This window comes from Bos indicus, chromosome 28 (assembly GCF_029378745.1).
Source record: "Bos indicus isolate NIAB-ARS_2022 breed Sahiwal x Tharparkar chromosome 28, NIAB-ARS_B.indTharparkar_mat_pri_1.0, whole genome shotgun sequence".
Classification (NCBI taxonomy): Eukaryota; Metazoa; Chordata; class Mammalia; order Artiodactyla; family Bovidae; genus Bos; species Bos indicus.
In genome coordinates, this window is record NC_091787.1 from 23,729,029 (window position 1) to 23,756,475 (window position 27,447).

Here is a 27,447-nt window from a genome sequence, read left to right on the forward strand (position 1 = left end):
ACATTTAATATACCTGTATGTTTAGTATATAATTGCAGCAATTCCTTTTATGTAAGATTTCAAAGTTTCTCAGAGTATCTCTATATGACCCCTGATTACGATTATGTATTAATTTTCTATTGCTACTGTAATGAGTAACCACAAATGTAGTGATTTGATACTAACTTATTACCTTACCGCTACATAAGGCAGAAGTATAAAACTGGCCTAAAATAAAGGTGTCGGGAAGGCAATGTTCTTCTCAGAGGCACCAGATGAGAACTGATCATTTGGGTTATTGGAAGATTTTCCAGACATCAGTTGAAGGCAATTTCCAGGATTTAGAAGCTCTCCTTGGATTATGGCCCTCTTCCTCCAACTTTAAAGCCAATGTTGGGCTTCACTTCACAGACCCACAAGCCCTGTACTTGCCCAGCTTCAAGACTGACAAAAGAACCCAAGTCAGAGACCAGTAGTTTAAAGCAGCGGTCCCCAACCCTTTTGGCACTAGGGACTTGTTTCATGAAGACAGTTTTTCCACAGGATGAGCAGGCAGATGGTTTCAAGATGACTCAAGTGCTTTACATTCATTGTGCACTTCATTTCTATTATTATTACATCAGCTCCACCTCAGATCATCAGGCATTAGGTCCAAGAAGTTGGGGAACCCTGGGTTTAATGGCTGGGAGAGCTTACCCATCTGAAGCAAGGTCCTGGAGAAAGGCCCAGAAATGTGCAGCAGACACTAGCAGGACACGGAGACAAAGCAGGACAGTCTTTGCTCTCAGGAGGAAGATGGAGATTGAAGGTTATTAGGGAAGTGATGTCAGGTGGGTTCTTTAGTTTCCAGGGAAACCAGCAGAGGGCCACGTACCTCACTGCCCCTTTGATAAGAACAATCATCAGCTGGGACCTGGAGTAAGTATGTAGAAAGGTCAGGCAGGTGGGTGAAATATAGATGAAGCAGGCACTAGTCAGGCAGGAGATGTACAAGAGCAAAAGAATGGCTATCTTTAGTGGCCTGACCATATAGCTAGCAATGGCTAATTGACTCTCTCATGCTTTGAATCTCTCTTTCTTCCACCACACCTTTCTCTGATCCAGTCAAGAAAGGTTCTCTGGTTTCAAGTAACTGTTTAGATTGATCCCACCTATTTAATCAAGCTTAATCACTCCATCACAAATCCCTGTACATCTGCAAAATCCCTTGTACCATGTAAAGTGAAGTGTTCATAGTTTTCAGGGATGAGAGTGGACATCTGCTGGGGGTGGGGTGGGGCATTATTCTGCCTACCACCGATAGGAATCAACTTTTTACAGGGAAATAAAACTCCTTATAGATATATCCTTGCCATATATAAATGTAAGAAAAGTATTTTTCAAATAAGGTACCTTGCTCTCAGACTGAATCATATTGATAATCTAAATCCATTAGGACATTAGAGATTTACTTCAAGTTTGTAGGAATGTCAAACTAAAATAGTTAAACGCAGCTCTGGGACATTAAAGCAAACAACCATTGGAGTAATAAAGCTTTGCAGTCAATAACCTCAGCTGAGTTTTTCAGATACTAGCTGTGATAGTTATGTCTAAAGAAAACATTAAGGCAAATATAGTTTCAATTTATCTATTAGAAGAAAACAAGCAAATTAAGTCATGTCAGAATTCAAAAAGCTCTTTTATTATGTTTATAAGACTTTAAAACATATATTAAAATTTCTGATTTTAAAAAAAGGACCCAAATAGGATGAGGTAATGTATAGATCACTAACAATCTTCTCCAACTAATTATTAAGTATAATCAATAGCCAGGCAAATCAACTGCACAATTGTTTATCTGTGTCTGACTGGCTAAACTTATTTTGCACAGAAATAGAACTACAAGTTGACCTTTGATCCTGAACTTGTATTATAATGTTGTAGTAACTTTTTATTCAGAGCCTATCTACAATATTTCATTAAGAAATATTGAATATGCTTCAATGGTAAAAGGTTCTAGTACAAATTCCAATGTAGCAGGGTATGAGGGGATCCAAGCAGTTCTCAGAACACCAGCTGGGTGTCCTATGCTGCTGCTGATAAGTCGCTTCAGTCGTGTCTGACTCTGTGTGACCCCATAGACAGCAGCCCACCAGGTTCCCCCATCCCTGGGATTCTCCAGGCAAGAACACTGGAGTGGGTTGCCATTTCCTTCTCCAATGCATGACACTGAAAATTGAAAGTGAAGTCGCTCAGTCGTGTCTGACTCCTAGTGACCCCATGGACTGCAGCCTACCAGGCTCCTCAGTCCATGGGATTTTCCAGGCAAGAGTACTGGAGTGGGTTGCCATTGCCTATAATTCAATTCAATTCTGATACTGCTGCTGCTGCTAAGTCACTTCAGTTGTGTCCGACTCTGTTCGACCCCGGAGACAGCAGCCCACCAGGCTCCCCCGTCCCTGGGATTCTCCAGGCAAGGACACTGGAGTGGGTTGCCATTTCCTTCTCCAATGCAGGAAAGTGAAAAGTGAAAATGAAGTTGCTCAGTCATGTCCGACTCTTAGCGACCCCATGGACTGCACCCTACCAGGCTCCTCAATCCATGGGATTTTCCAGGCAAGAGTACTGGAGTGGGTTGCCATTGCCTTCTAATTCTGACACTACCTACCTTTAGATAGCATCAGATTCCACAGTTAAGGCTTCAGCTCTGCAAACAGCCTGCCTACCCCACCCCACATCAAATGCCAATAATAAGTTCAGATTGTTACCTATGCATCTGACCATCTGGCTATAAACCACAGGTTCCCACTAACCCTTCCTCAGGTTCAATTAATTTACTAGAGCAACTCAGAACTCAGAGAAACATTTTACTTAGTATTAATAGATTATAATATATGGCTGTATCTCAAGAACAGCTAGATGGAAGAGATGCATAGGACAAGGCACGTAGAAAGGGGTGCAAAGCTTCCATGCCTCTCCAGATACACCACTATTCCTGACCCTCCACGTCCTCATCAGTCCAGAAGCTCTCCGAACCCTGTCCTTTTCGGGTTTATATGGAGGCTTCATTACATCACTGCATAAATCATTGGCCATTGGTGATTGAACTCAACCTTCAGTGCCTCTCCCTTCCCTGGGATTCAGGAGGATAGGACTGAAAGTTCCAATCTTCTGATTACATGGTGGATTCTCCTGGCAACTAGCCTCCATTCCTAGGTCCAAAAGTTACCTCATTAACATAACAATAGACATCTTTAGTACTTTCATCCCTTAGAAAATTTCAAGGGTTTTAGAAGCTCTGTGCCAGAAGTGGGACGAAGACCAAATAAATATTTCTTATTACAAACCACAATTTTACAAATGGAAATTGATCTATAAAGAAAAACCTACTAAGATGATATTATCAGAGACTCATAATTCAGGTCTGCCCCTTGGCTCAGAGGCTAACGCATCTGCCCACAATGAAGGAGACCTGGGTTCGATCCCTGGGTCTGGAAGATCCCCTGGAGAAGGAAATAGCAACTCACTCCAGTACTCTTGCCTGGAGAATCCCATGGATGGAGGAGCCTGGTGGGCTACAGTCCATGGGGTCTCAAAGAGTCAGACACGACTGAGCAACTTCACTTACTTACCACTTACTTAAAGAAAGATAGGTTTAAATTGAAATACAGCCTATTTTGAAAGCAAAGAAAAATCAAATATTTGCAAGCAACCTATCTGTAAACTAATGGTCAGTAGTTAGTCGCATATCCCCTTTTCTCCTTTCCCCTTCATTTCATCCAAATGGAACTGTTTCTATTCCCCATACCAAATGCACTCTGCTGACTCCTGCTTCTGTGTCTTTGCACAGGCTGTTACCCCCACTCTTGAATTCCTACCTTCACTTGATAAGAGCTTTCTCCTCTGGGATGCCTTCCCTGTTCAGTCCTAAGTTGAGCCACTTCCTAGTTGCTGCTATTACTGGACTTAGCCCTGACAAGCATTTCAGCTCATATTGTGCTCTATTTTACTTACTTGCTTATATGTCTGATTTCCCTTGACAGCTAAGACTGAGATTGCTCAAACCGAAATCACCAGTTGTAAGCACAGTGTCTCTAGAACTATGTGACTAGAAATTGCAATAACACTAGTAAAATTTTAACTCAAACTTTGTATTTTAGCTATATTTAATGGTTAATACAAAATCTATCAATAATATATGTTAAATTCCTCTTAAAATCCTTCGTAAGTATTATCCTACCTATAATACACAGTCATATAATAGTCTGCTTGGAACAGTCCTGACTTATGCCTTTTATATATCTATTAAGGCCTGTTAATCATCTCATCTCCATTTCTCAAAAGTATCCTGATTTGAATGACAAATTATATGATTACCTTAAATTTCCTGAACATTATCAATGGCAAATTAAATACTACAGAAGATCAAATATTTCAAAGCCTACAAAAGAAAAACTTTTTATTTTTGCAATTAACTGTTACACTGGATTCTATGGTGCTTCACTCAGATCCCCTTTTCAATTCGAAATAACAGCTTCTGACGGCTTGTAGCTTTGTCCCTGTCCAGGATCAGAGTCTCAGCTACAGGGAACTGCCCCATACAAGGTTACACTGTTTCCAAAAGTGGCCCACAGGTAACGAACAACAGCTGTAAGGACAAAAAGACTCTTTCCTCAGTTCAGTTCAGTTCAGTCGCTCAGTCGTGTCCGACTCTTTGCGACCCCATAAATCGCAGCACGCCAGGCCTCCCTGTCCAACACCAACTTCTGGAGTTCACCCAGACTCACGTCCATCAAGTCAGTGATGCCATCCAGCCATCTCATCTTCTATTGTCCCCTTTTCCTCCTGCTCCCAACCCCTCCCAGCATTAGAGTCTTTTCTAATGAGTCAACTCTTCGCGTGAGGTGGCCAAAGTACTGGAGTTTCAGCTTTAGCATCATTCCTTTCAAAGAAATCCCAGGGCTGATCTCCTTCAGAATGGACTGGTTGGATCTCCTTGCAGTCCAAGGGACTCTCAGGAGTCTTCTACAACACCACAGTTCAAAAGCATCAATTCTTCGGCGCTCAGCTTTCTTCACAGTCCAACCCTCACATCCATACATGACCACAGGAAAAACCATAGGCTTGACTAGACGGACCTTTGTTGGCAAAGTAATGTCTCTGCTTTTGAATATGCTATCCAGGTTGGTCATAACTTTCCTTCCAAGGAGTAAGCGTCTTTTAATTTCATGGCTGCAGTCACCATCCGCAGTGATTTTGGAGCCCAGAAAAATAAACGCTGACACTGTTTCCACTGTTTCCCCATCTATTTCCCATGAAGTGATGGGACCGGATGCCATGATCTTTGTTTTCTGAATGTTGAGCTTTAAGCCAACTTTTTCACTCTCCTCTTTCACTTTCATCAAGACGCTTTTTAGTTCCTCTTCACTTTCTGCCATAAAGGTGGTGTCATCCGCGTATCTGAGGTTATTGATATTTCTCCCAGCAATCTTGATTCCAGAGTGTGCTTCCTCCAGCCCAGCGTTTCTCATGATGTACTCTGCATATAAGTTAAATAAGTTTGGGACAACTGTGAGGGGCCAGCCTATCTCCAGGTCTTTCCATAGAATGGCTGAGATTTCTATTGCAAGTCAGCTTCTCCCCTCTGCCCAATCCTGCCTTCTTCACTGCCTTCCATGTATAACTCCCAAGAGAGCACTCCCATAAATCTTCATGCTACCCTTAACCTCCAGGTTACCTGACCTAAGATAGCACTCTTTCTCTTCTTTGTAGTATCCTCTCCTGGCTATGAAGTATGCTGGGCTCAGGACCCTTATTTTTTGTCCAAGTTTGAACTGACACTGCATGCCAGGACTCTTGCTTCCTATTTGTTCTTTTCTTTTCTATCATTTAACCCATTTTTCTTTTTATGTAACAGAAATCTGAATAAAGCCCAGGGTTTAAAAAAACACATAGCAAAGACGTTTGAGAACTATATGAGCAGTACCTGAACATTGGCGGGTAAAGGAATCCATTTCTTGAGAAAGGGACATTTGAAACAATCCACAGAGTGAATGACTAACCTGCTCCACAAATATTAGAAATCATGACTGTCTCTGCTGGAAGGCAAAAGATGAAAACAAAAGACTCTCAGCCTTCAGGCTTTCTGGTCTAGGGTATATAATCTTTAGGGACGTCCATCTGTATATTCTTCTTTGCACAGAAACTATATTGCCACTTTATGATATCCTCTATTACTTTCTAGTTATTTTTATTTTATGCAAATTACCTCTTTCTCTTCCTGTGCTCTGGCTCTATCCAGGTACTTCTCCTTCCCCTTTTTTAAAAATAATTATAGCTATCTACCTTTTTTATTTTAGCTTTTCTTTTTAATTCAATAATCATGTAGCCTACATCTCTGCAGGGATCTCTCTATTAACTTTTAAGAAAGACTACAACATTAGTTCACAAATAAAAGATCCATGGGAAGAGTTCATTCCCTCGAAAGAAGAATCTATAAGCCTCCTTTTTCCCAGTGAGCACTGCATGAATTCCTCTTAAATATAAAAATGATCTTTATTAGCCAGATTTGGATAATTCCAAAATTAGCTTGTTAAGAAAGATTGAGTAATTATTTAAAAAATCAGCCCTCCAGTAACTCAGGAACCTTTGGGAAGAGTAAGACTAAAACCCAAAGCAGTTGAAACAATACCATCTTATTTGTAAAACAATTCATAGACTAGATACCTCCCACTTCCTTGTTCTTAAAAAAGGCACAGAAAAGAAAGCAAGAAATACAAAATCAAATTTAGCCCTTTTAATCAGAACTTCACCATTTATTATTTCTCTCAACTCCCTAATTGTTGAATTCTTGGCTTATACATCACAACTTCAAAATCTGTCTCCAGTTTCCTTGATTTTAACAATTCCTTTCTATGTTCTTGAATTTTGATTTCATGTTATAATATGAGTTTGGTTCATCTCTCTGATTTTAGAATATCTACTATTGTACAAACCTGTAAGGAAACTATTTGCTTATCTTCCTCCTCTTACTTCTTCATTAGCTGAGGTAGTAAAATTCAGATCTATAAACTAAACCACATGGTTTCCAACATACTCAAAAACTAGTCACTATGATGGCATAATTGACAAATTTAAGGACAAAAAATATAAAGCATCTAAAACAGTGAACTGATCCAATAACGATCAACTCTAAATGCAGTCCATGAAGAAAGGAAGGAAGGAAGAAAGGAAGAAAAGAGAAAGGAAGGAAGGAAGAGAGGGAGGGAGTGAGGGCAGGGAGGAAGGAAAGAAAAGGAAATAGACTTGAAAGCTGCCTGTACATTTTTAGAATTTTAATTCTAATTTGTCTCTAGAATTTGAATAGTCGTTGCATACAGATCATCCTAAGTGCTTTACCCTTTTAACTTGAGAAATAAGGCTGAAGTTACTTTCAAAATGGTTTTTCAAAAGAGAGGTGAAAAATCCCCATAATCTCTGATTCAGACACCAAATCTTTGGTGTCTTCACTGAATCTATATAATTCCCCAAGATTGGGAATGAATTAAACCCAAGATACACAAATGAAATTGGTCTCTAAATATAAAAAGCACCTCATTTGCTTTTTAACTCACTCAACAAATATGTAACAAGAATCAACAATACAATATGCTTTCACATAAAACAGCAAAAAGAAAACATCAGGCTAGTGAGGTCTGCAAATACAAATTGGGCCCTTTATGCAGCTCAAGAGTATTCATGTACTCTAGTGGTGCCATCTCTCATTCAACTCTCTAACATTCTTCTGTAGTAAAGTACCAATCTGTAAACTTCAATAATAATTCTACATCCCCTGATGATCCTCTCTTCAACAACACATACAAAGTTAACATCAACAGGATTTCAATCCAACACCAGAAAAATAGTCATGTCTGCTAATTCTTAGTACTAAAGCATGATGACCACCCATCTCCATTTTCACCTGCTATAGAGAAACCACCATTTAAAAGTGACTGATTTCCATCTAAAATCCTTCCTTCTTTAGAGAGCCTCCTTGTTCCACCCCATCTAGGTGACGAATTCTTTAATTATATTATACATCAGAGAAGATGGTCTAGACCTAACCAGTCCTGGAGGCATAACAAAGTTGGCAGAAATACCTAAGAAAAATAAACTTCTATGTTTTAAAAGACAAAAGCTAAACTTTCTCTGATACTGAATGTTCACTGGAGTATATTTTTTAATGAATAAAAATCCTGTTTTGAAATATAACAAGAGGTGGATCCAAATGTAGAGATTGTGATGAGAAAATTTTGTTTCTGAATATTCACACTGATTTTTAGAAGAGAACTATACTTTGCAAAATAAGACCTTTTATCACAGGAAGTCTACTATATAAATTTAGTAGATATTTGAAAGTCATTCCATTTGAGTGCCAAAGAATTGATGCTTTTGAACTGTGGTGTTGGAGAAGACTCTTGAGAGTCCCTTGGACTGCAAGGAGATCCAACCAGTCCATTCTGAAGGAGATCAGCCCTGGGTATTCTTTGGAAGGAATGATTCTAAAGCTGAAACTCCAGTACTTTGGCCACCTCGTGTGAAGAATTGACTCATTGGAAAAGACTCTGATGCTGGAAGGGATTGGGGGCAGGAAGAAAAGGGGACGACAGAGGATGAGATGGCTGGATGGCATCACCAACTCAATGAACGTGAGTTTGAGTGAACTCCGGGAGTTGGTGATGGACAGGGAGGCCTGGTGTGCTGCGATTCATGGGGTCGCAAAGAGTCGGACACGACTGAGCGACTGAACTGAACTGAACATGGCATGTATAATATGTAATAATTTTATTCATTCTTTCATTCAAAAATACAATTTTTTTTGTATTTTGTAAAATAAAAATGCCAAGCATTGTGCCTGGGACTTCAGATAAAACAGTAAATAAAACAGACATGCGATCTGCCTGTAAAGAGTGCAGGCAAAGTGAGTATGGGATATAAACTACAATGGATTTGAAGCATAAGGATTGATAATGATTCTACAGAAGAGACTAGGAAAGACTAGTACTAGGTATATGGCCATGAGTAACCCAAAGACATCCATGTCCACATTCCTAGAACCCGTGACTGTTAAGTATACCTGTGGTGGATTCATGTTGATATATGGCAAAACCAATACAATATTGTACAGTTAAAAAATAAAAAAATAATTAAAAAAGTAAAAAAAAAAAAAAGAAAAGAACTTTGCAAAAGAAATTAAGGTCAAGGGTCATAAAATGGGATGATTATTTTGAATAATACCAGTGCACTGAATCTAATCACATGAGTCCTAAAAAAGTGGAAAACCTTTCCTGGCTGTAGTCAGAGAAAGAGATGTGAGGGCAGAAGCAAGGTTAGAGAGATGTGACACTGCTGTCTTTGAAGACAGAGGAAGATGGCATTGAACCAAGGAATGTGGGTGATCTCCAGAAGCTAAAAAAGGCAAAGAAATAAGTTTTTTCCCGACAGTCTCCAGAAAAGAATATATATGTATGTTTAAAATGAAAATATTAGAGCAAACATATATTATCATATGTTTAAGTAGTTGTCTATTTTGTTATAGACCCATCTGGACTCACATATTACGAATTTATTACTCAGTTCAGTTCAGTCACTCATTCGTGTCCAACTCTCTGTGACCCCACAGACTGCAGTACACCAGGCTTCCCTGTCCATCACCAAGTCCCAGAGCTTACTCAAACTCATGCCCATAGAGTTGGTGATGCCATCCAACTTATTGAACATACAGCTTCAGTCAAAAATGATTGAGACTTGCTGATCAGTTTAAGGAAGTAAAGTTATTTAGATTCAAACTGGTCCCATGAATTGAGCTTGAGAAAAACAAACTATATTTATTTCACACCATTGATATGTTCTGAACTCAATAAACTTGCAAAATTTGAAGCCTTGAAGTCACAGTCACATAAAAGATCCACAGATCATGATGAGAGTTAACCTTGCTTTAACTTTTCCTGGTTATTTTCATTGCATCTGAATTATTATTAAGCATTTACCCTATTAAGATAGTTCAATAACAAAAGCTCCAAACTAATCTGAAAAGCAAGTCAGACCCACCAAATGAAACACAACACTCCTTAAACTAGTGAGTTGAAAACCTTGGTATGCGAGTTGTCCTGAAATATTTGACCGAACTCAGAAAGGTTTGAGTTCAGCTAGTTTCAGGAAAGTACATTCTCTTTCATTCCAGCTACTGAAACAGTTATAGAGAAGCATTATTTGTGATAGAAACCTAGAGTAAAAGTAAACCTGGAAATTTTTTCTGATAATATACTCCACAGTGGTTCCTGCTGTTTAAAACCAAAATTCATTGGCTTGCTCAGATACTCATATTAGGCCCAAAATTCTGCACTTGTATATAAAAAGGAACTATTATACTGATTTGGGATGCTTTTTCATAATGTGATAAGTGCAAATTTGTTTATTAATAGGTTATACTTATCAATAAAATGTTAAGATATCGTGCATATGAGTAGGTTTCTGACCCTGTAGACCACCACTGCCTAACTGTAGCTTCTCCGGCTCTCATCTCTATACCAATGTGAGGGCAGCTTACCAGACAGTATCCACATACACACACTAAGTCTTTCATTCCCTGAGAAAAAAAGTGCCTTCCTCAACACATATTTAACCTTATGCCCTAGGAAAAATGAATATATAAATATTCTTAGATCACCCAAAGAACAAGCTTTCTCACCTCTGTGTATTTCCTTTCCCGTTCTCTTGTTCTCACCATTAAACCTCCCTACGTTTTCTCCACAGTTATCATGTAAATATAATTAATAAATACAAATGAAATGCTTCGGGCACATTGTCATTTTAACTGTAAAAGCTGAGATGAAGCAAGCACTAATTCAATTTCCCTGTATCCACATAGTAATTACTGAACACCTGCTACCTGAAAGGCACAGTGGTAGGGCCAGAGACACAGCCCTTGCTCTCCTAAAGCTTCTGACCAGTGGAGAAGACAAATAGGCAAACACAGGAATTCCAACAAGCATGAGAGCTATAAAGGGGAAAGCGCCATGAAGGAGAGCTATTTAATGGGATGTTTGCACTCATTTACCCGAAGGAGAGAAAAGGAAACATGGGAAAGAGGAGGAGGAGGAATAAGAAGGCATCCATCAATCATGAAGAGTAGTGCAATCTAATCCATTAAATAACTGAGAAATATCTGAATTCCTACAATTAAGTCTACCTTTAAAAAATGAAAATTAAAATAATTATCTGGACAAGCTTTAAAAAAAGCTACTTACCTTTGATCTCAATTATTTGGACGTTATAGATGGAAGAGTCTTTCCACTTCACTCATAATAGAGAACTTACCTTTCTTAAACCAAAATATCTAACAGAAAGATATTAGTAACATAAATAAGTTTTGTAAATTTGAAAAATGGGCCTTGAAACTGAACATCAGAATAAAACCTCATTAAAAAAAAAGCAAAAGACAAACAAAAATTTTCATATTTTTGTGCCTAACCTAGTATATTTGATACCTAGAATAGATACTTTTTAAATGACCCCCTACTCTATATGACAAATTACTTTTCAGTGATAATCATTATTTTCCTGATTGGCTCCTTAACTTTAAAGCAGTTGACAATTTCAGAAGAGAAACAGATTTCAAGTTGTTATTCAAATTGAATAAAATATTTCATGTATGAAATTTTCACTTATCTAAAAAATTATAACCTCCTGCAATTTATACTGTTTCATTGTTAGAATTTTAAAATTAAAATAAAAATTCCAAGTGATCACATGAAGTAACAGAATTAAAGTAATTCTATTTCTAGTTCTTTGTCTTTACAACCACTGGGTCATCCTTGTCCATACTGAATCTGCTGTGTAAATCTATAAAGAATATAATGTTTATTAAAGGCTAATCATAAAAATGTGCTAATTTGAATTATACATACATATATATTATTAAAACTCAACAGTAACCACTGTAATTATTTAGGATTTAGAGAAAAAAAATGAATTTGTGAAAAACATTATCACGGACTTTGAGAATTGCTGGTGCAGAACAACTTTTACTTGGCTTTATTATTTTTATAAATTTCTAGAGGTGATGCACCTTCTCAATGATTGCACCCAAGGCAGAATGTTCCCATAACTTCATTCTCTGCATGAAAAGTTTTTAACCCAAAGTTGAAGAAAGCTATAAAACCACCACTATTTGTATGTGATATATATGTTTATTATATACAGGAACAGCTTCAGTGGCCTGGGCAAAAGGCATCATGTTCAGAACGGAGCCCCATGCTTGGATTTTAATGTTTTGAAATTCGTAATAATCTTTGAATTTATGTATTTAAGTGAAGCCTGATGGGGCAATAAAGCATATATCCTGGACTCACAAGCAGTCCGGACTTCCAGTACTTCAAGGAACAGATCTTCAGCCAACTGTTCCCCAACCCAGCAATTGCTGCCACCCTCCACTCCTGGTGGGAGCCTCAGTACAAAGCAGGATGGGTGGGAGGCATGGGTGGGGCTACAAAAGTATGTGAGAATCTATGTGCTCCTGCAAGTATCCCTATGCCCCAGAGAACCAAACATTAAATAGAAAATAAAAATCACCTCTCTTGGGTCAATCAAGACTGTTAAAAAAGGAAAAGCTTTCATTTTTTCCCCTGCTTATGAACAGGCCTTACATTTTCACTTTGAACTGGGCTGCACAATTATGTAGCCATCCTTGCCTATGTATGTAGGTGAGTATCTGCATGTGCATGCTAACTTTATCTTATTTAATAAAATAAATTTACCTATAATTTTATAATTTATAAATTAACATATATATGTAACTTTACCATATTTTATCTACAAAATGAAAATAATAATTTTAATAGTTTATACTTCAAGGGAGAAGGAATTTCAACACAATATTATCTTCTGAGTTTCTTAGAATTGGTGAATTCCCTTTAAAAATCTTTCACTAAAAATATATTATATGATAAAAATAGTGATATTCCAGCTTCAGAAACAGGACATGACATTACTAATATGTTCTTATTAACAGAATCTGCTTTGCAACTTTGATTTCTTGACAGGCTAGAGATTTTTGGTCAGGAGCCAAAGTCATCAAATATTAAGAGTATGGAGATACATCAAATGTGTTGAAGTATCCTTAAAACTCACTAATTTTAGCACATTTCCATTATTCACAAAAATTACTTATACTGAACAATCCTAAATCTTCAACCTCACATGTAAAAAATGGTATGCTTTGTAACTCATCATTTTCAAAATATACCTTCATAACTCTTCAATTATCCCACTTAAAGCAGATGAACAAAATATTTCTATTATACATTTTTTTCTTTTCTTTACCTCTATTATTTAAGGAGTCAAAATCCATGATATTGAATATATAGCTGATGATGACCTTAAGACTTTCTTATTTAAAAAATGAAACTAAGTAGTCATAGTTACTCCTTAGATGGATGTATATAAATATATATATTAGATATAGATATATAAAGGCTACATCATAAATAAATATATATCTGAAATGATACCAAAAGAACCTTGAAACAAATATTTTTGCATTTGTCTAAATTCAGACTTCATTTCTAATATTCCTGAGAGAGAGCTAAAACTGCAAGAAATCTATGACATTATATCATATTTTAAAAAGGTGCACAGCAAGGAAGATCCAGAGCAGCCAAAAATAAAAAAACAAATTTTTTTTAATGTCCCCTGATCCCGATAGCATTGACTTTACCCAACATCATCTAAATTTTAACTCTTATTCAACAATGTAATCCTGAGCAACCTGCCCTTTTCTTTGTCTTCTTTTTATCCTTTAAATTGATGGGCAACTCCAGTTTCCTTTCCCCAATCCTGACTCCCTTCTCCAACTAGAATTTAAATACTGTATCAAGCAAAACAATCAGATAGAAATAACCTTCTGGTTGAATTCCATCCCTAAAAACTCCTATCTCCTTGCTGTACTCTGGGAGCAGTTCATGCAGAAGCCAACTCAAAAGCTCAATCCATGTAAAATCATGTACTCATTCATAATTTATTACATTTTGTACACTGAAAGAACCTCAGCACATTCCCAATGTATGGGGTCAGGGAAAACCGGTTACCTACATTGTTCATGTACTCTGAAAGCAGGTCCTGGAGAGCCTGGCGAATGGCATTGCATTCTGCAATAATCCGCTCCCGATGGAAATCTCTTGTGCAGGAAGAGTCGGCCAACAGAGCAGCCCCACTGATAATGGCTTCAAGGCGTTTCTCTAGGGACGGTCTTATTTCCTCCTCAGTCACTGTGAGTGGATCCAAGACAATTAAACTCTAAAGGAAAGACATATTTCGATGGTTAGAACTCCATGATATTCTATTTTTTTTTATTATTATGTTTTCACATTTAGAATGCATACCTGATGAGAAAGAGAATTGTGTTTTTACTGCCTCACCCAGTTCACACATCATTCTATAAAGCAGTTATTATTCATGTAACAAAAATTGTGAAATTACAAGCACTGGTTCTAGTGTCAGTCAAATCTGTATTCAAATCTTGCCCTTCCCACTCATCAATGGTGCAAGTTCACTCAGGTGTCCTATGTACTGTAAGCCTCACCTTCCTGATCTGTAAAACTGGAATACTAACATTGTTTATCTCATAAAACTTCTGTAAGAATGATATGAATGCTTAATATAGTGACTGGCACATATTAACTGTTCTTTACAATGGTCATTTTCATATAGCACTTCATTGTTTACAAAATGTTTTCACCTATATTATCTCATCTTGACAACACTATAAAGAGGTAGGCAGCAAAGATATTGTTAACCACACATTTCAATCAATGGTGAAAGAGGCTGAGACTGTCTTGCTGCTGCTGCTGCTGCTAAGTAGCTTCAGTCGTGTCCGACTCTGTGTGACCCCATGGACTGCAGCCTACCAGGCTTCTCCATCCCTGGGATTCTCCAGGCAAGAACACTGGAGTGGGTTGCCATTTCTTTCTCCAATGCATGAAAGTGGAAAGTGAAAGTGAAGTCATTCAGTCGTGTCTGACTCTTAGCGACCCCATGGACTGCAGCCCTCCAGGCTCCTCCATCCATGGGATTTTCCAGGCAAGAGTACTGGAGTAGGGTGCCACTGCCTTCTCCGAGACTGTCTTACCCAAGGTCATTAAGCTAATAGGTGAAGTTCAAGCAAGTATTCAGGTCTTATAATACCTAATTCAATAGTGTTTTCATTATGCCTCACTGCAAATCAACACTCTAATTAACCTTAACACAAACATATCAAAGAGAATTCTGAATTTTAATTATTCATTTTGAAAGTAAAATTTCATCTTCCTGTTGATTACAACTTCCAGCCACTTCCCAACACTGGAAGCTCACATGGTATTTTTAAGGTTTCCATTAGATGTGTCTTCAGGAAATAGAAGACAAGATAATCTACAGACTTTGAAGAAAGGGTAGAAAACATGAGGCTCTACAGGTCCTTTATTAAGATACATCAAGAAAGGAAACTTTTCAAGGTTTGGGCATAATGTGATAATTAGAGAAAATATCAAATAAAAGCTCTCTGTAGATGCTTTAACATAAAAGGAAATCATATAGTGATCTTCAAAATATGTGTGTATGTGTGAGTCTTTACAGTCAAAAACACACTAAAAATCACTGATCTTCAGAGTGTAGCTTTAAAAGCTACAGCTCCAGACCAAGATAGGAGGAGAAAATCATTATGAAGAGAAAATATAATTTTGAAACAATTACACAAAAAGAGAAAATAGTGCTGTGTAATGTTCATATATGATATAATTTAAAATATAAACTAGAAAAAGATCTTATAGAAAATTGGTTAAATATCTTATATTTATATCCTGTCTTCAACGAAAATTTCTACTTCTCCCTCTCTCTGTCCCTCTCTCTTTCTTCCCCTGCTACTGCTGCTGCTAAGTCACTTCAGTCGTGTCCAACTCTGTGTGATCCCATAGACGGCAGCCCACCAGGCTCCCCCGTCCATGGGATTCTCCAGGCAAGAACACTGGAATGGGTTGCCATTTCCTTCTCCAATGCATGAAAGTGAAACGTGAAAGGGAAGTCACTCAGTCGTGTCCGACTCTTCACGACCCCATCGACTGCAGCCTACCAGGCTCCTCCGTCCATGGGATTTGCCAGGCAAGAGTACTGGAGTGTGGTGCCATCGCCTTGTCCATTTCTTCCCCTAACCACCATTTATTTTCAAGGTTAACTTCTCTGTCTGTGCTCTGATCTCAAGCCCTCTTCAGTTGTTCCTTTCTTACATTTTGAGTTCATCTTAAGAGACTAGTATGTACCAGATAGTAGGAATTGGTAATGAAATGGAGAACATCCTTGCCTTCACCTCTAGGGCTCACAGCCTAGAGGTACTGACAAATAGTAACCAAATAATCACACAAATAAAGAATTACAATGTGAATGTGTTGTTGTTGTTATTCGGTCACCAAATTATATCCAATCTGAAATGAAAGAATTGATAGTTAAGAATTAATTGACCAGGCATCAGTTCAGTTCAGTTCAGTTGCTCAGTCGTGTCTGACTCTTTGTGACCCCATGAATCACAGCATGCCAGGCATACCTCTGGGCAATTTGGTGTGTAATCAAGATGATTAAAGGCAAAGCAGATATGAGTTCCAGAGAATTCACTGGATTCTAAGAGAGGGTTTTGGATTTCAACAGAACAATGGAATTGAAAATTTTGAGGAAATCTTATACAGATCTTATTTTATCAAATCAACTTAAACAGGTATCTGGGTTATAATTATGTGAAACTTAAAGCAAGAGGCAAAATACTCTGAAACCTGGAAACAAACCAAAGTTAAGAGACAGATTCTATCTCTAGAATAATATAGTTAAAGCATCCAATCTGAACTTAAAGGGACACAGAAAACTACCTTAAAGACTGAGAGTTGTGTAATCAGAAACAGAATATATGCTGGGCTAATCTATATAATAGTACTATAGAAAAATCAGATCCTATAAAAAAAATGATCAAATTATAAAATCATATGCACATTCACAGGTATTTTAAAATTTAAAAGATGTATATGATCCTGGACTGAGAGTGTGGTAACCAACCCAATTTAGAATGCACTAAATCTTTTACTGGAGTAGCTGTAGTTTAAATCGTCATTGCTAATCTTTTTTTTTTTTTTTTTCTGTTGTACCCTAGAGCCTATCTTTCAGGAAAGAACAAATAATGTAAGGGTTATTTTATTCAATATGAGTTATGGTGAAAGAAAACCCTGTGGCCTTGAGAAACATAGAAAGGTTAACATTTGAGAAGATTGAGATGATGGCTCTCATGTATTTGGAAGTGAACAATGTGAGGTGAATCTATACAAAATGAGTTGGAAAGATTGCCAGAATATATTGCAGAATAAAAAAATTTCAGAGTAATATGTGCAGTGCATATATATTAGAAAAAAACAAGCACATTATAATGCTTGATATTTTCTCTGAGTATATATAAGTATATTGGAGGCTAGGAAAAAGTTTAAGTGCCATGACAATTGCTATCTCTGAAAAGAATTGGATTGGAATGGTGGTCAAATTTTTAATTTTTAAATTATAGCCTAATTGTGTACTACTTCTGAAATTGCAAACTAATTGAAAATAAAAATTCTTAAAAATTTTAAAAGAGGAAATGGCAATTATGAATCAAACATTTATTATTATTTTGGATTCTAGAAATTAATAAACTATTTTGGAATCATAACAGAAAGATATAATGTTCCCAGTATTTACCAGAATGAAATATATCAAGTTTTTATATCAATTAACTTGAAGGATTTAAATTTTCCTATGTTGTTTCATCATTTCAAACATGTTTAGTTAATATATGTCTTTTAAAAAATAAAGACATGTGACCTCAAGTACCAGGGCACTCTTTTTCAGTGAGCTTAGAAGTCAGAACACCCTGAGTGTGAATCTTGCTCTTTCACCCACATTGAGAAAGTGATTTAAACTGCCTAAGAGTTTATTTCATTCATGTAGAGTGGGGAAAATAAAACCTGTGCCTTTCATACAAGATTTTATATAATGTAGCTTTATAACTATTTTAAGAACTGGTGGGATAGGTCCCATCTCCATTTCCTTGTACTATAATTTTTACCTTTATATGCACTACCATCTATGCCAGATGGTCAGCACATAGAGTACTACAAAGAAAGCTACACTTGCTAAAACAGAAATCTCTGCACATTACACAGATGTGTATCATATAGTCATCCATTCTATATAAATATTTATTAATCATCTAATATAGTTCAGATTCTAAGCAAGACTGGTCATGCCTTACCAGGACATGTAGGAAGTTATAAAAAAAAATCTTAAACAAGCTAAAGCATAAAACCAATAAGCTTGGAAAAAGTTTTCTGTGTTTTAATAAACATGATGTAGTAAACCCCATTCATCATTCAAACACTCTATATTCTGATGAGATAGATGCGATTTACATTCAAAACACTAAAAGTCTTACACCTTTTCTCCAAAGTGAAATTGCCTATCAAAAGAGATGTGGCTATGATTTTAATCAAGTATCAACATTCTTCACAAAAACACATGCAGTGCTTCAAGTTGAGAGCAGCAGAAGTAATAACCACAAAGCATAAATAATGTTTCCCAAGCAACTATATTATCAGTCTTCAGAGTGAGTGATAAAAATGGAACAAAATTTCTCCTTAAGACTATCAACAGAATATGCTACTGAGAGAACTCACAGGCTCTCCTTTGTCTGGTATATCTCTTACTGTAATGTGTTTCCACTTAAATAACCTAAAGAATGGAAACTTCAGATATAAAAAAATATAAAAAGGCAAAATGTGAAAAATAAACTATAAATTAGCAAGATTATCAATAAATATAATTAGTAAATTAGTGTAAATTACAAAATTTACTACATATTCATCTATATAAAATAAAAATATATATAACTCACATTCTATTTATAGAATATAATTACATATTATATTCTATAAATATAATATATATTTATATATATTATATATATATAATATATAAATACATATAATTACAACAGAAGAATATTTTAGAAAGTCATTCAATATTCTTGTTAAACAAATTAGATGTATACATACTACCTTAAATTTTTTTTCTCTAAATTATAGGTGAAAAACAAATAGCCCAATGAGTACTATGATAGTGGCTTTACCAGAACACCAATAAAAATTTTCAGTTATCTACTTAATTTTACCTGAGATAGTAACCTCTTCTAGACATATTTCTGTCAAGAGTTCAACAATTCAATCCATGCCCCGCACCACATCATGGATTGTTTGCTTCAGTTTTTATCTGGTTATATCAATAAAAAAATAAACCTTCAAAGATTCTTCTATTTTCAAAATCTCTGTTTAAAAGATTTTTAACATAAGCACTTCCATGTTGTTTTCATTATACTACTGAATTTAATATTGAATAAATCTTAGTATATATTTTTAACAGAATATTGCTGACTAAGGCAACATATTTCAACGAAGGAACAAGTCTGTTATTATCTATTTGGAAATATGTGTTTACATGTTTGTTTTATCTCTACTCACAGTCTGTTTTCAGGCCACGTGTAAAGAGAAGGCACTAATAATACATAAGCAATGATGATTACCTTATTCTTCTACACTGAACATACAGATAATACAGATAATTTTTATACACAATAATGTCACCAAGCATATAACATGCTCCAACATTTTCAAGTAGTGTTCATTCTTAACTGTCTCAGTAATGTCGTGTGTGTCCTACCTTCTATGTTCAAACTAACTGAAAACCTAACAATACAAACCGGTAAAATTTAAACAAATATTTGAATAGTTCTTGCTTTGTGCAAGGTTCATGCCAGTTGTTATGTCTGTGGAGTTCTCCCAAAAAGCAATTTCATCGACAAAGGAGAGAAAAAGTTCAGAGGGGGCAACTGGAAAAAATAAGTAATCCCATTTGTGCTCTATTTCTATTTGATTCCACCTTCCGCTTCTGTCTATAATTATGTCCTTTGGGAGAAATAAGTTCTGGATTCATGAGTGGACTGTAGAACATAGAAAAATGAGCAGCCAGTGTGGCAAGTCATACTGAGTAATTGTAAAACTCTGAAAGTCATGTCTGCCCTAAAATCCCTTTTAAAAAGAGGAATAAGAACGTGGGACTAGCAGAGAAAGTAGCATTGGCATATATACATTACCAGGTGTAAAACAGACAGCTGGTGAGAAGCTGTTATATAACACAGAGCTCAGTCTGGTGAAGTCGCTCAGTCGTGTTCGACTCTTTGTGACCCCATGCACTGTAGCCTGCCAGGCTCCTCCATCCATGGGATTCTCCAGGCAAGAGTACTGGAGTGGGTTGCCATTTCCTTCTCCAGGAGATCTTCCCAATCCAGGGATTGAACCCGGGTCTCCCGCATTGTAGGCAGATGTTTTACCATCTGAGCCACCAGGGAAGTCTAAAATCCCTTTTAAAAAGAGGAATAAGAACGTGGGACTAACAGAGAAAGTAGCATTGGCATATATACATTACCAGGTGTAAAACAGACAGCTGGTGAGAAGCTGTTATGTAACACAGAGCTCAGTCTGGTGCTCTGTGATGACCTAGAGAGGTGGAACAGTGGGAGGGGAGAGAAGCTCAAGAAGGAAGTGATATATGTATAATTATGGCTGATTTGTGTCGTCGTATGGCAGAAACCAATACAACATTGTAAAGCAATCTTCCTCCAATTAAAAAATAAATTTAAAAAAGAAAGTGAAGGAAAAGAAGCAGCTTACTATAAGCTCTTGTGCCATGCACATTGGCAGTAATGAAACCAACCAGCTACTGAGTTTAATTATTAAGCATGACATTTAGATGATAAGAGAATGATTACAAAACTCCTTAACAATTTGGCCCCCAAATTCAGCTTTCACTATTATAGAAAACTTTCAAAGGCTACTGGTTTTTCTATTATTATAAATGTTAGGTGTCTAACATGTCCCTCTCTGAATATTACAATATTTTCATAGCTTTGGTAAATAGATGCAGAACATTAAAAATAAAATTTAATGTAAAAAGAATACATCTACAAAACCAAACTATTATTCAATTGAGTGAGTAAGTGAAAGTCGCTCAGTTGTGTCTGACTCTTTGCAATCCCATGGACTGTAGTCCATGGAATTCTCCAGGCCAAAATACTGGAGTGGGTAGTGTTTCCCTTCCCCAAGGAGTCTTCCCAATCCAGGGACTGAAACTGAAAGGTCTTCCGCATTGCAGGTGGATTCCTTACCAGCTGAGCCACAGATATTGATTTTATGCAGTGTGATATGTATGCTGTTAAAGAGCATAAAGTTCAGTTCAGTTCAGTAGCTCAGTCATGTCCGACTCTTTGCGACCCTATGGACTGCAGCATGCCAGGCCTCCCTGTCCATTGCCAAGTCCCAGAGTTTACTCAAACTCATGTTCATTGAGTCGGTGATGCCATCCAACCATCTCATCCTCTGTCATCCCCTTCTCCTCCTGACTTCAATCCTCTCCAGCATCAGGGTATTTTCAAATGAGTTAGTTCTTCACATCAGGTGGCCAAAGTATTGGAGTTTCAGCTTCAGCATCAGTCATCCCAATGAGTATTCAGGACTGATCTCCTGTAGGATGGACTGGTTGGATCTCCTTACAGTCCAAGGGACTCAAGAGTCTTCTTCAACACCACATTTCAAAAGCATCAATTCTTTGGTGCTCAGCTTTCTTTATAGTCCTACTCTCACATCTATACATGACCACTGGAAAAACCATAGCTTTGATTAGACGGACCTTTGTTGGCAAAGTAATGTCTCTGCTTTTTAGTATGCTGTGTATGTTGGTCATAACTTTTCTTCCAAGGAGCAAGTGTCTTTTCATTTCATGGCTCCAGTCACCTTCTGCATTGATTTTGGAGCCCCAAAAAATAAAGTCTGTCACTGTTTCCCCATCTATTTGCCATGAAGTAATGGGCACCAATGCCATGATATTAGTTTTCTGAATATTGAGTTTTAAGCCAACTTTTTCACTCTCTTCTTTCACTTTCATCAAGAGACTATTTCTTCTTTGCTTTCTGCCATAAGGGTGGTGTCATCTGCATATCTGAGGTTATCGATATTTCTCCTGGCAATCTTGATTCCAGCTTGTGCTTCAAAGAGCATAAATCTACATATTAAGCTTAGTAATGCATAATGCCATGAAGAAAGATTCCACTTGGAAGTTTTTTGGGCTCCATTTGAAAGCTTTCTACTCAGGTCGCCATAAAACACTAGTTTACCTTTATGAATGCTAAGCAAAATTGTGGTAAGGTCTCTTTCTCCCTAAAAGTAATTGAATAGAAGGTCAAAGTCAATACTTGGAAGGATCACTTTACCTAGAGAGACTAGCAGGGATATATATCAAGACAGAAATATCAGGTGTCAATGAAAACTAATTTAGGTAAGAATGAATAGGAATATTTTTCTGGAGTGTGGATGAGAAATTACTAAATTTAAAGGGTTTTCAATTTAACTTAATTGTGTCTATATCTGCTCATTTCACATTTGAAGATCTGTCAAGGGAAAAAAAATGTGATTAAATTTCAAAATATCCTTAGTGATTACATGAGTCAACAAGAAATGTAAACTCTTACAGTTGATGAAAAGAGTAGAGCACCCAACAGTTCAAATTAAGGAGATTTTCAAAGTAAGGTAAGGCAATTGCTCCCTGAAAAGAGCACAAAGTTCCTTTAGAGTCAGGATCCTTGGTTGATATCAGCACTGTGACTCTCCCGCTCTCTGGTAAACTGTAGTCTGTTTGCTAGAGGTAAAGTGACCCCTTCCTCCAAATACTGAGGATCAGTGAGTGGGGGTCTGCAGCAAGTCAAAACACTCATGCCTTCCCCAGCTCAAGCCACTCTTGCTGTTTCATGACCCCAAAAATGCCCATTGATCATGTATCAGATAGAAAATGATTTTCAGTCTACTGCCCCTTTCTCATTAATATCCCAAGCCCAAGAGAGTCATGTATATACTTTTCATTCACCTCTTCAATGATAACTGTAACATAAACCCCATAAACATTGCATCTTATTAATATTACATTTAAGTTCTATACTCAAATTAGAAATATTCAAACTTAGAAATTCTATAGTGTTAGAAAATGTCGAATAAAATAGACTATTCATACCTTCTGTATGATGTGTCACAGTGTGAAGTGCCTCATCTGTTTTTCATCAAGATGTGAGTTGCTTTCAACTGATGCTTCTTCAATCTCTGGACCAGTCACCTGATGGCTAAATCTGTTTACCACACTGCTGTATCTATCACCAGAATTCCAACTCTACCTCTGACCTCCCTCTATCTTCATAATGCTGAGACCATATACCAGTCCAATAGTCACATGACTAAGTAATGTAAGAAGAAAAATATGGTCAGACTCATTCTAGGCATTGAAGAAGCAACTCAGTTGGTAAAGAATCTGCCTGCAGTGTAGGAGACCTGGGTTCGATCCCTGAGTTGGGAAGATCCCCTGGAGAAGGAAATGGCAACCCACTCCAGTATCCTTTGGAAAATCTCATGGACAGAGGAGTCTGGTGGGCTTCAGTCTATGGTCGCAAACAGTCGGGCACGACTGAGCAACTAACAACACACTAACATGCCTATCAATAAACAAGAATAATTGGCCTCCCTCAAAGCAACTTCACTTCTTCAAAACTCATGGCCATTGCAGGCTGCTTAACAAATATAACCTCTGGAAACTGCATGACAGATCCATGCATCTGCACTTGTATACATTTACACAGGCTGCTTTTCCATCTGCAGGATATGACGTATGCCAGTTGATTGGCTTATAGTAGGCTTGGAGAAGAGTCAAAGAGAGTGTTGGCAGGCACTTCATGTCTATTCATTTTTCATTTTTTCCCTTTGCTCAGGGGCTTTTGGTCTTTACTCTTTTGGATCCTTCCTACTAAATTATTTATTCCACTTCAAGTGGTCATTTGTAGCTAATAGAGCTAAGATTTTGTGAACATATATGTTATACTTAGTCCAAATTGCTTAGATGTCAGTAATCAACCTAAATTAGCAGACTTCATTTTAGTTGCAACTCTATCTTGAATTTCAAATGTTAAAAGTGAGCTGGGATCAGGTAATGGGAACTTAGCAAAGTACAAGTTCATCTGAAAGTAGCCAAAGGATTTAGGCAGGACTATATAGTTGGGTGGCGGTGGGGGATTCAAAATGAAAATTCAGAGCCCTTTGTTAAAAATGTACTCAGAATTTCAAGACGGCAACTTCAGATGATTATGGTCAAATTTATTTAATGTAATAAATAAATTAAAATAAATTTATTTCATTAAAATAAAACTTCCAAACATGGGGTCCTGTGTCACTGTGCAGGTTGTACACCCATGAAGACAGCCCCAGATCTATGGAAGAAAACATGAGATATTTTGCCATTTATTTCAACCATTAAGCTACTTATTGTAAAAACTAATATGTTGACAGTATTTTCTTCATAATCTATAGTAGTTTCAACAAAAGTTTATATTTAGAGTTTACAAAGATTTTTTTTTTCTTTTCAACTGTTCTGAGAGAATAAGCTTTGAAATTCTACTCAGAGCATAAAGTTTAACGAGGTTTTGAAGTATAATTGCCTGCCACTTCTCTTGGCTTTCCAAATCCACTGTCAATACTAAAATGTGCAAACAAAGCTGGTAAATGATAAGTCCATAGCTAACCCAAAATCTTAAACTTAGCAGTGAATACCTGCCACTAGCAAAGGCTATAGGTGCCAAAGTCTATGAAGAGCATGGCCATTGTACAATGTTCTCTGTAATAGGCAGCAGTCAACATCCTAAAGAGGAAAGTATGGCACTCTATTATGACCCACACCACTAACCAAGTTTTACCTAACTGTGTCCTAAAAACAAAAGACTAAAATTTCCCACCCTCCAAAGTTTTATTCAAGCAAAACCAGATTCCTATAAATTAAAACTGGAATTCACAAGACCAAACACCAAAAAAATTATATTTTACTAAATTTTTAAAGATAAGAGCAGATCAGTAACTTAAGTTACTTCACATTTCTTTATCTCAGTTTATTCTCAGGATATCTCTCAAATAAACACATATCCATTTTGAGCAAAGTGCTTTGTCCAACAGATTGACCATGTTAGATAGAAAATTTGCTACATTTTGCAGAAATAAAGTGACCATAATTGATCACTGTACGTGGTAAATGTAACATTCCAAAGACTTTGTGATAATCTGATTATTAATTGCATCTACAGCTATATGAAGAGGGAATCATGGGCATCTCTGCTAAATAAAACTACAGAATCTTCTGGACTTTGAATAATTTTAACTAATATTCTTTAAAAAATAGTTATGGAAATGTTAAATTACTTATTTAAGTTAACATACCAAATTACATGTGTTCAAATGATTCCCCTTCATAAGACTAACTCTAAATAATATATGTGAATACTCAAAAGCTTTTAATAATTTATGTTTGGCTGTCTCCTCCACTTTATATCAGATCTTCCTTCTCCCGATTCAGTTCATCCCCCCTATTGAGGATATGATGCCACCATTCTTCCAATCATAGATCTGTTTGATATCTAAGCCATCTTGGGCCATTTTCCATTCTCATCCTGTAGTCACTACAACTGTCTCATAGATCTGTTTGATATCTAAGCCATCTTGGGCCATTTTCCATTCTCATCCTTGTAGTCACTACAACTGTCAACTCTTCCTTCTTTATATCTGTCTCTTCCCTTTCCATTTCAACTGCCCTAGTTTTAGTCCTTATTATCTCTTACCCTAAATGTTAAAAAAAAATCTTTTGATTCTTTTTGCCTCCAACCGTTTAGTCCTACAAATTAATCTACACATGTGTGTTATGTTAGTCACTCAGTTATGTCCGACTCTTTGCAACCCCATTGACTATAGCCCGCCAGGCTCCTATGTCCATGGAATTCTCCAGGCAAAAATACTGGAGGGTGTTGCCATTCCCATCTCCAGGGGATCTTCCTGACCCAGAGATCAAACCCAGGTCTTCTGCACTGCAGGCAGATTCTTTACCATCTGAGCCACCAGGGATCTACACATGACAACTGATTAATCTTCCCACATTTGTTTTATTTTCTCCCTTCAGTAATCAAATAATCATCATTTAATAAATTCCAAATTTCTTAGCTTGATATTTGGTATGGTTCCTTCAAATTTAGTTTCCAATGCAGATTGTCTACCAGTCTCCTGCTGTAGACACTATAACACAGCGTTTAGAAGCATGGGTTGGGAATTCCAATCTCATTACTGCAGAAAGGAGCAATATTATCCCTCTTTTTAAAAGAGGAAAATATGAACTTAAGAATGCAATTTCCCCTAGAAGAAAACAAACTTTTATTAAAAGGAAATTTTAAGGCAAATCTCTTAGAACCAAAAGCATTTTTTCTCCCCGATAAGTACCATGAAATGCCTTAATCACTGCTATTAAGAAAGCTGAATCTTTAAGCTCTGAAACTAAAGTACATTGATTTACTGATTAATCAAACTGGCATGACAGTCCCAAATAGGACTAACCTCAATTTTGTTCTACTATTCATCCTTAATGGTGTGTTCCTGTGAGCAGTTTTTTGCCAGTCCACGTAAAGATTCTCTTACTGGAAAACTATCTTATTAAAGGATCCCTATATACACAACCAAAGTGTAAATCTTAATGTTTATTCAGGCGTTGAAGTCTTATTGTTTATAAACAATCATTGTTTTACTCTGATGCTTTTATAAAATGAAGTTCCTCAAGAAGATTCCTAAAAAGGACTTTTTACAAGTATATTTCTGATAATTTTTAGATTATATCACTAAACTGGCTAAGAAATTATAAAACCCTAATGGAAAACCTAACAACTTCATCCAGATCAACAGGAATTAATTATGTGAGACTGAATGCATTGATAAATGTTATTCATAATTTATGACTTTTTCTGTAATACATTGATTTCACTCTTTATTTTCTACAAAAAAAAAAAAAGTCTTTCCTCTTACACTACAACCTATAACAAGTTGATAAAGTATACCTTTGTAAACAAAGATGAAACATTTTGTTTCCCTCTGTACCTGATCTTTCTAGAACTTGGCTTCTCCAGCTGGCTCACCTGTGAACTTGATGGCTTATTGCAATCAAATTAAAACTAGTTACACTAATCATTGTTTTACTATGTTTTCTCTTGTTATTTTCAAATTATTTGTGCATTGTACCTCTCTCTGATAGACTAGGACTTCATTAACATTGCCAACTGTATTACTTATATCCTGTTTCATAAGATTGGTATCTCTTACATTATCCAATGTGTAACCAGACCTCTGACAAAATTAATGATGTTTAAACATATTAAGAGAGTTGATCGTATATTTAACTCTACACAGAATACTGTAATAGTGCAACTCCAGATATGGAAAGAAATAACAAAGAAAACTTCCC

At 36.6% G+C, this 27,447-nt stretch overlaps 1 protein-coding gene across 7 annotated transcripts in view; it reads right to left on the reverse strand.

Moving 5' to 3' along the window:
* Positions 1 to 27,447, reverse strand: part of CTNNA3 (catenin alpha 3) — a 1,976,430-nt gene that overhangs the window by 1,392,571 nt on the left and 556,412 nt on the right. For 6 of the 7 annotated variants that reach the window (XM_070781776.1, XM_070781778.1, XM_070781775.1 and 3 more), the window contains one exon: positions 14,089 to 14,292. In XM_070781776.1, coding sequence (XP_070637877.1) covers positions 14,089 to 14,292 — 204 coding nt within the window. Of the gene's footprint in view, positions 1 to 675; positions 8,386 to 14,088; positions 14,293 to 27,447 lie in introns of those variants that run through there. The other variant, XM_070781779.1, reaches the window with a different exon arrangement.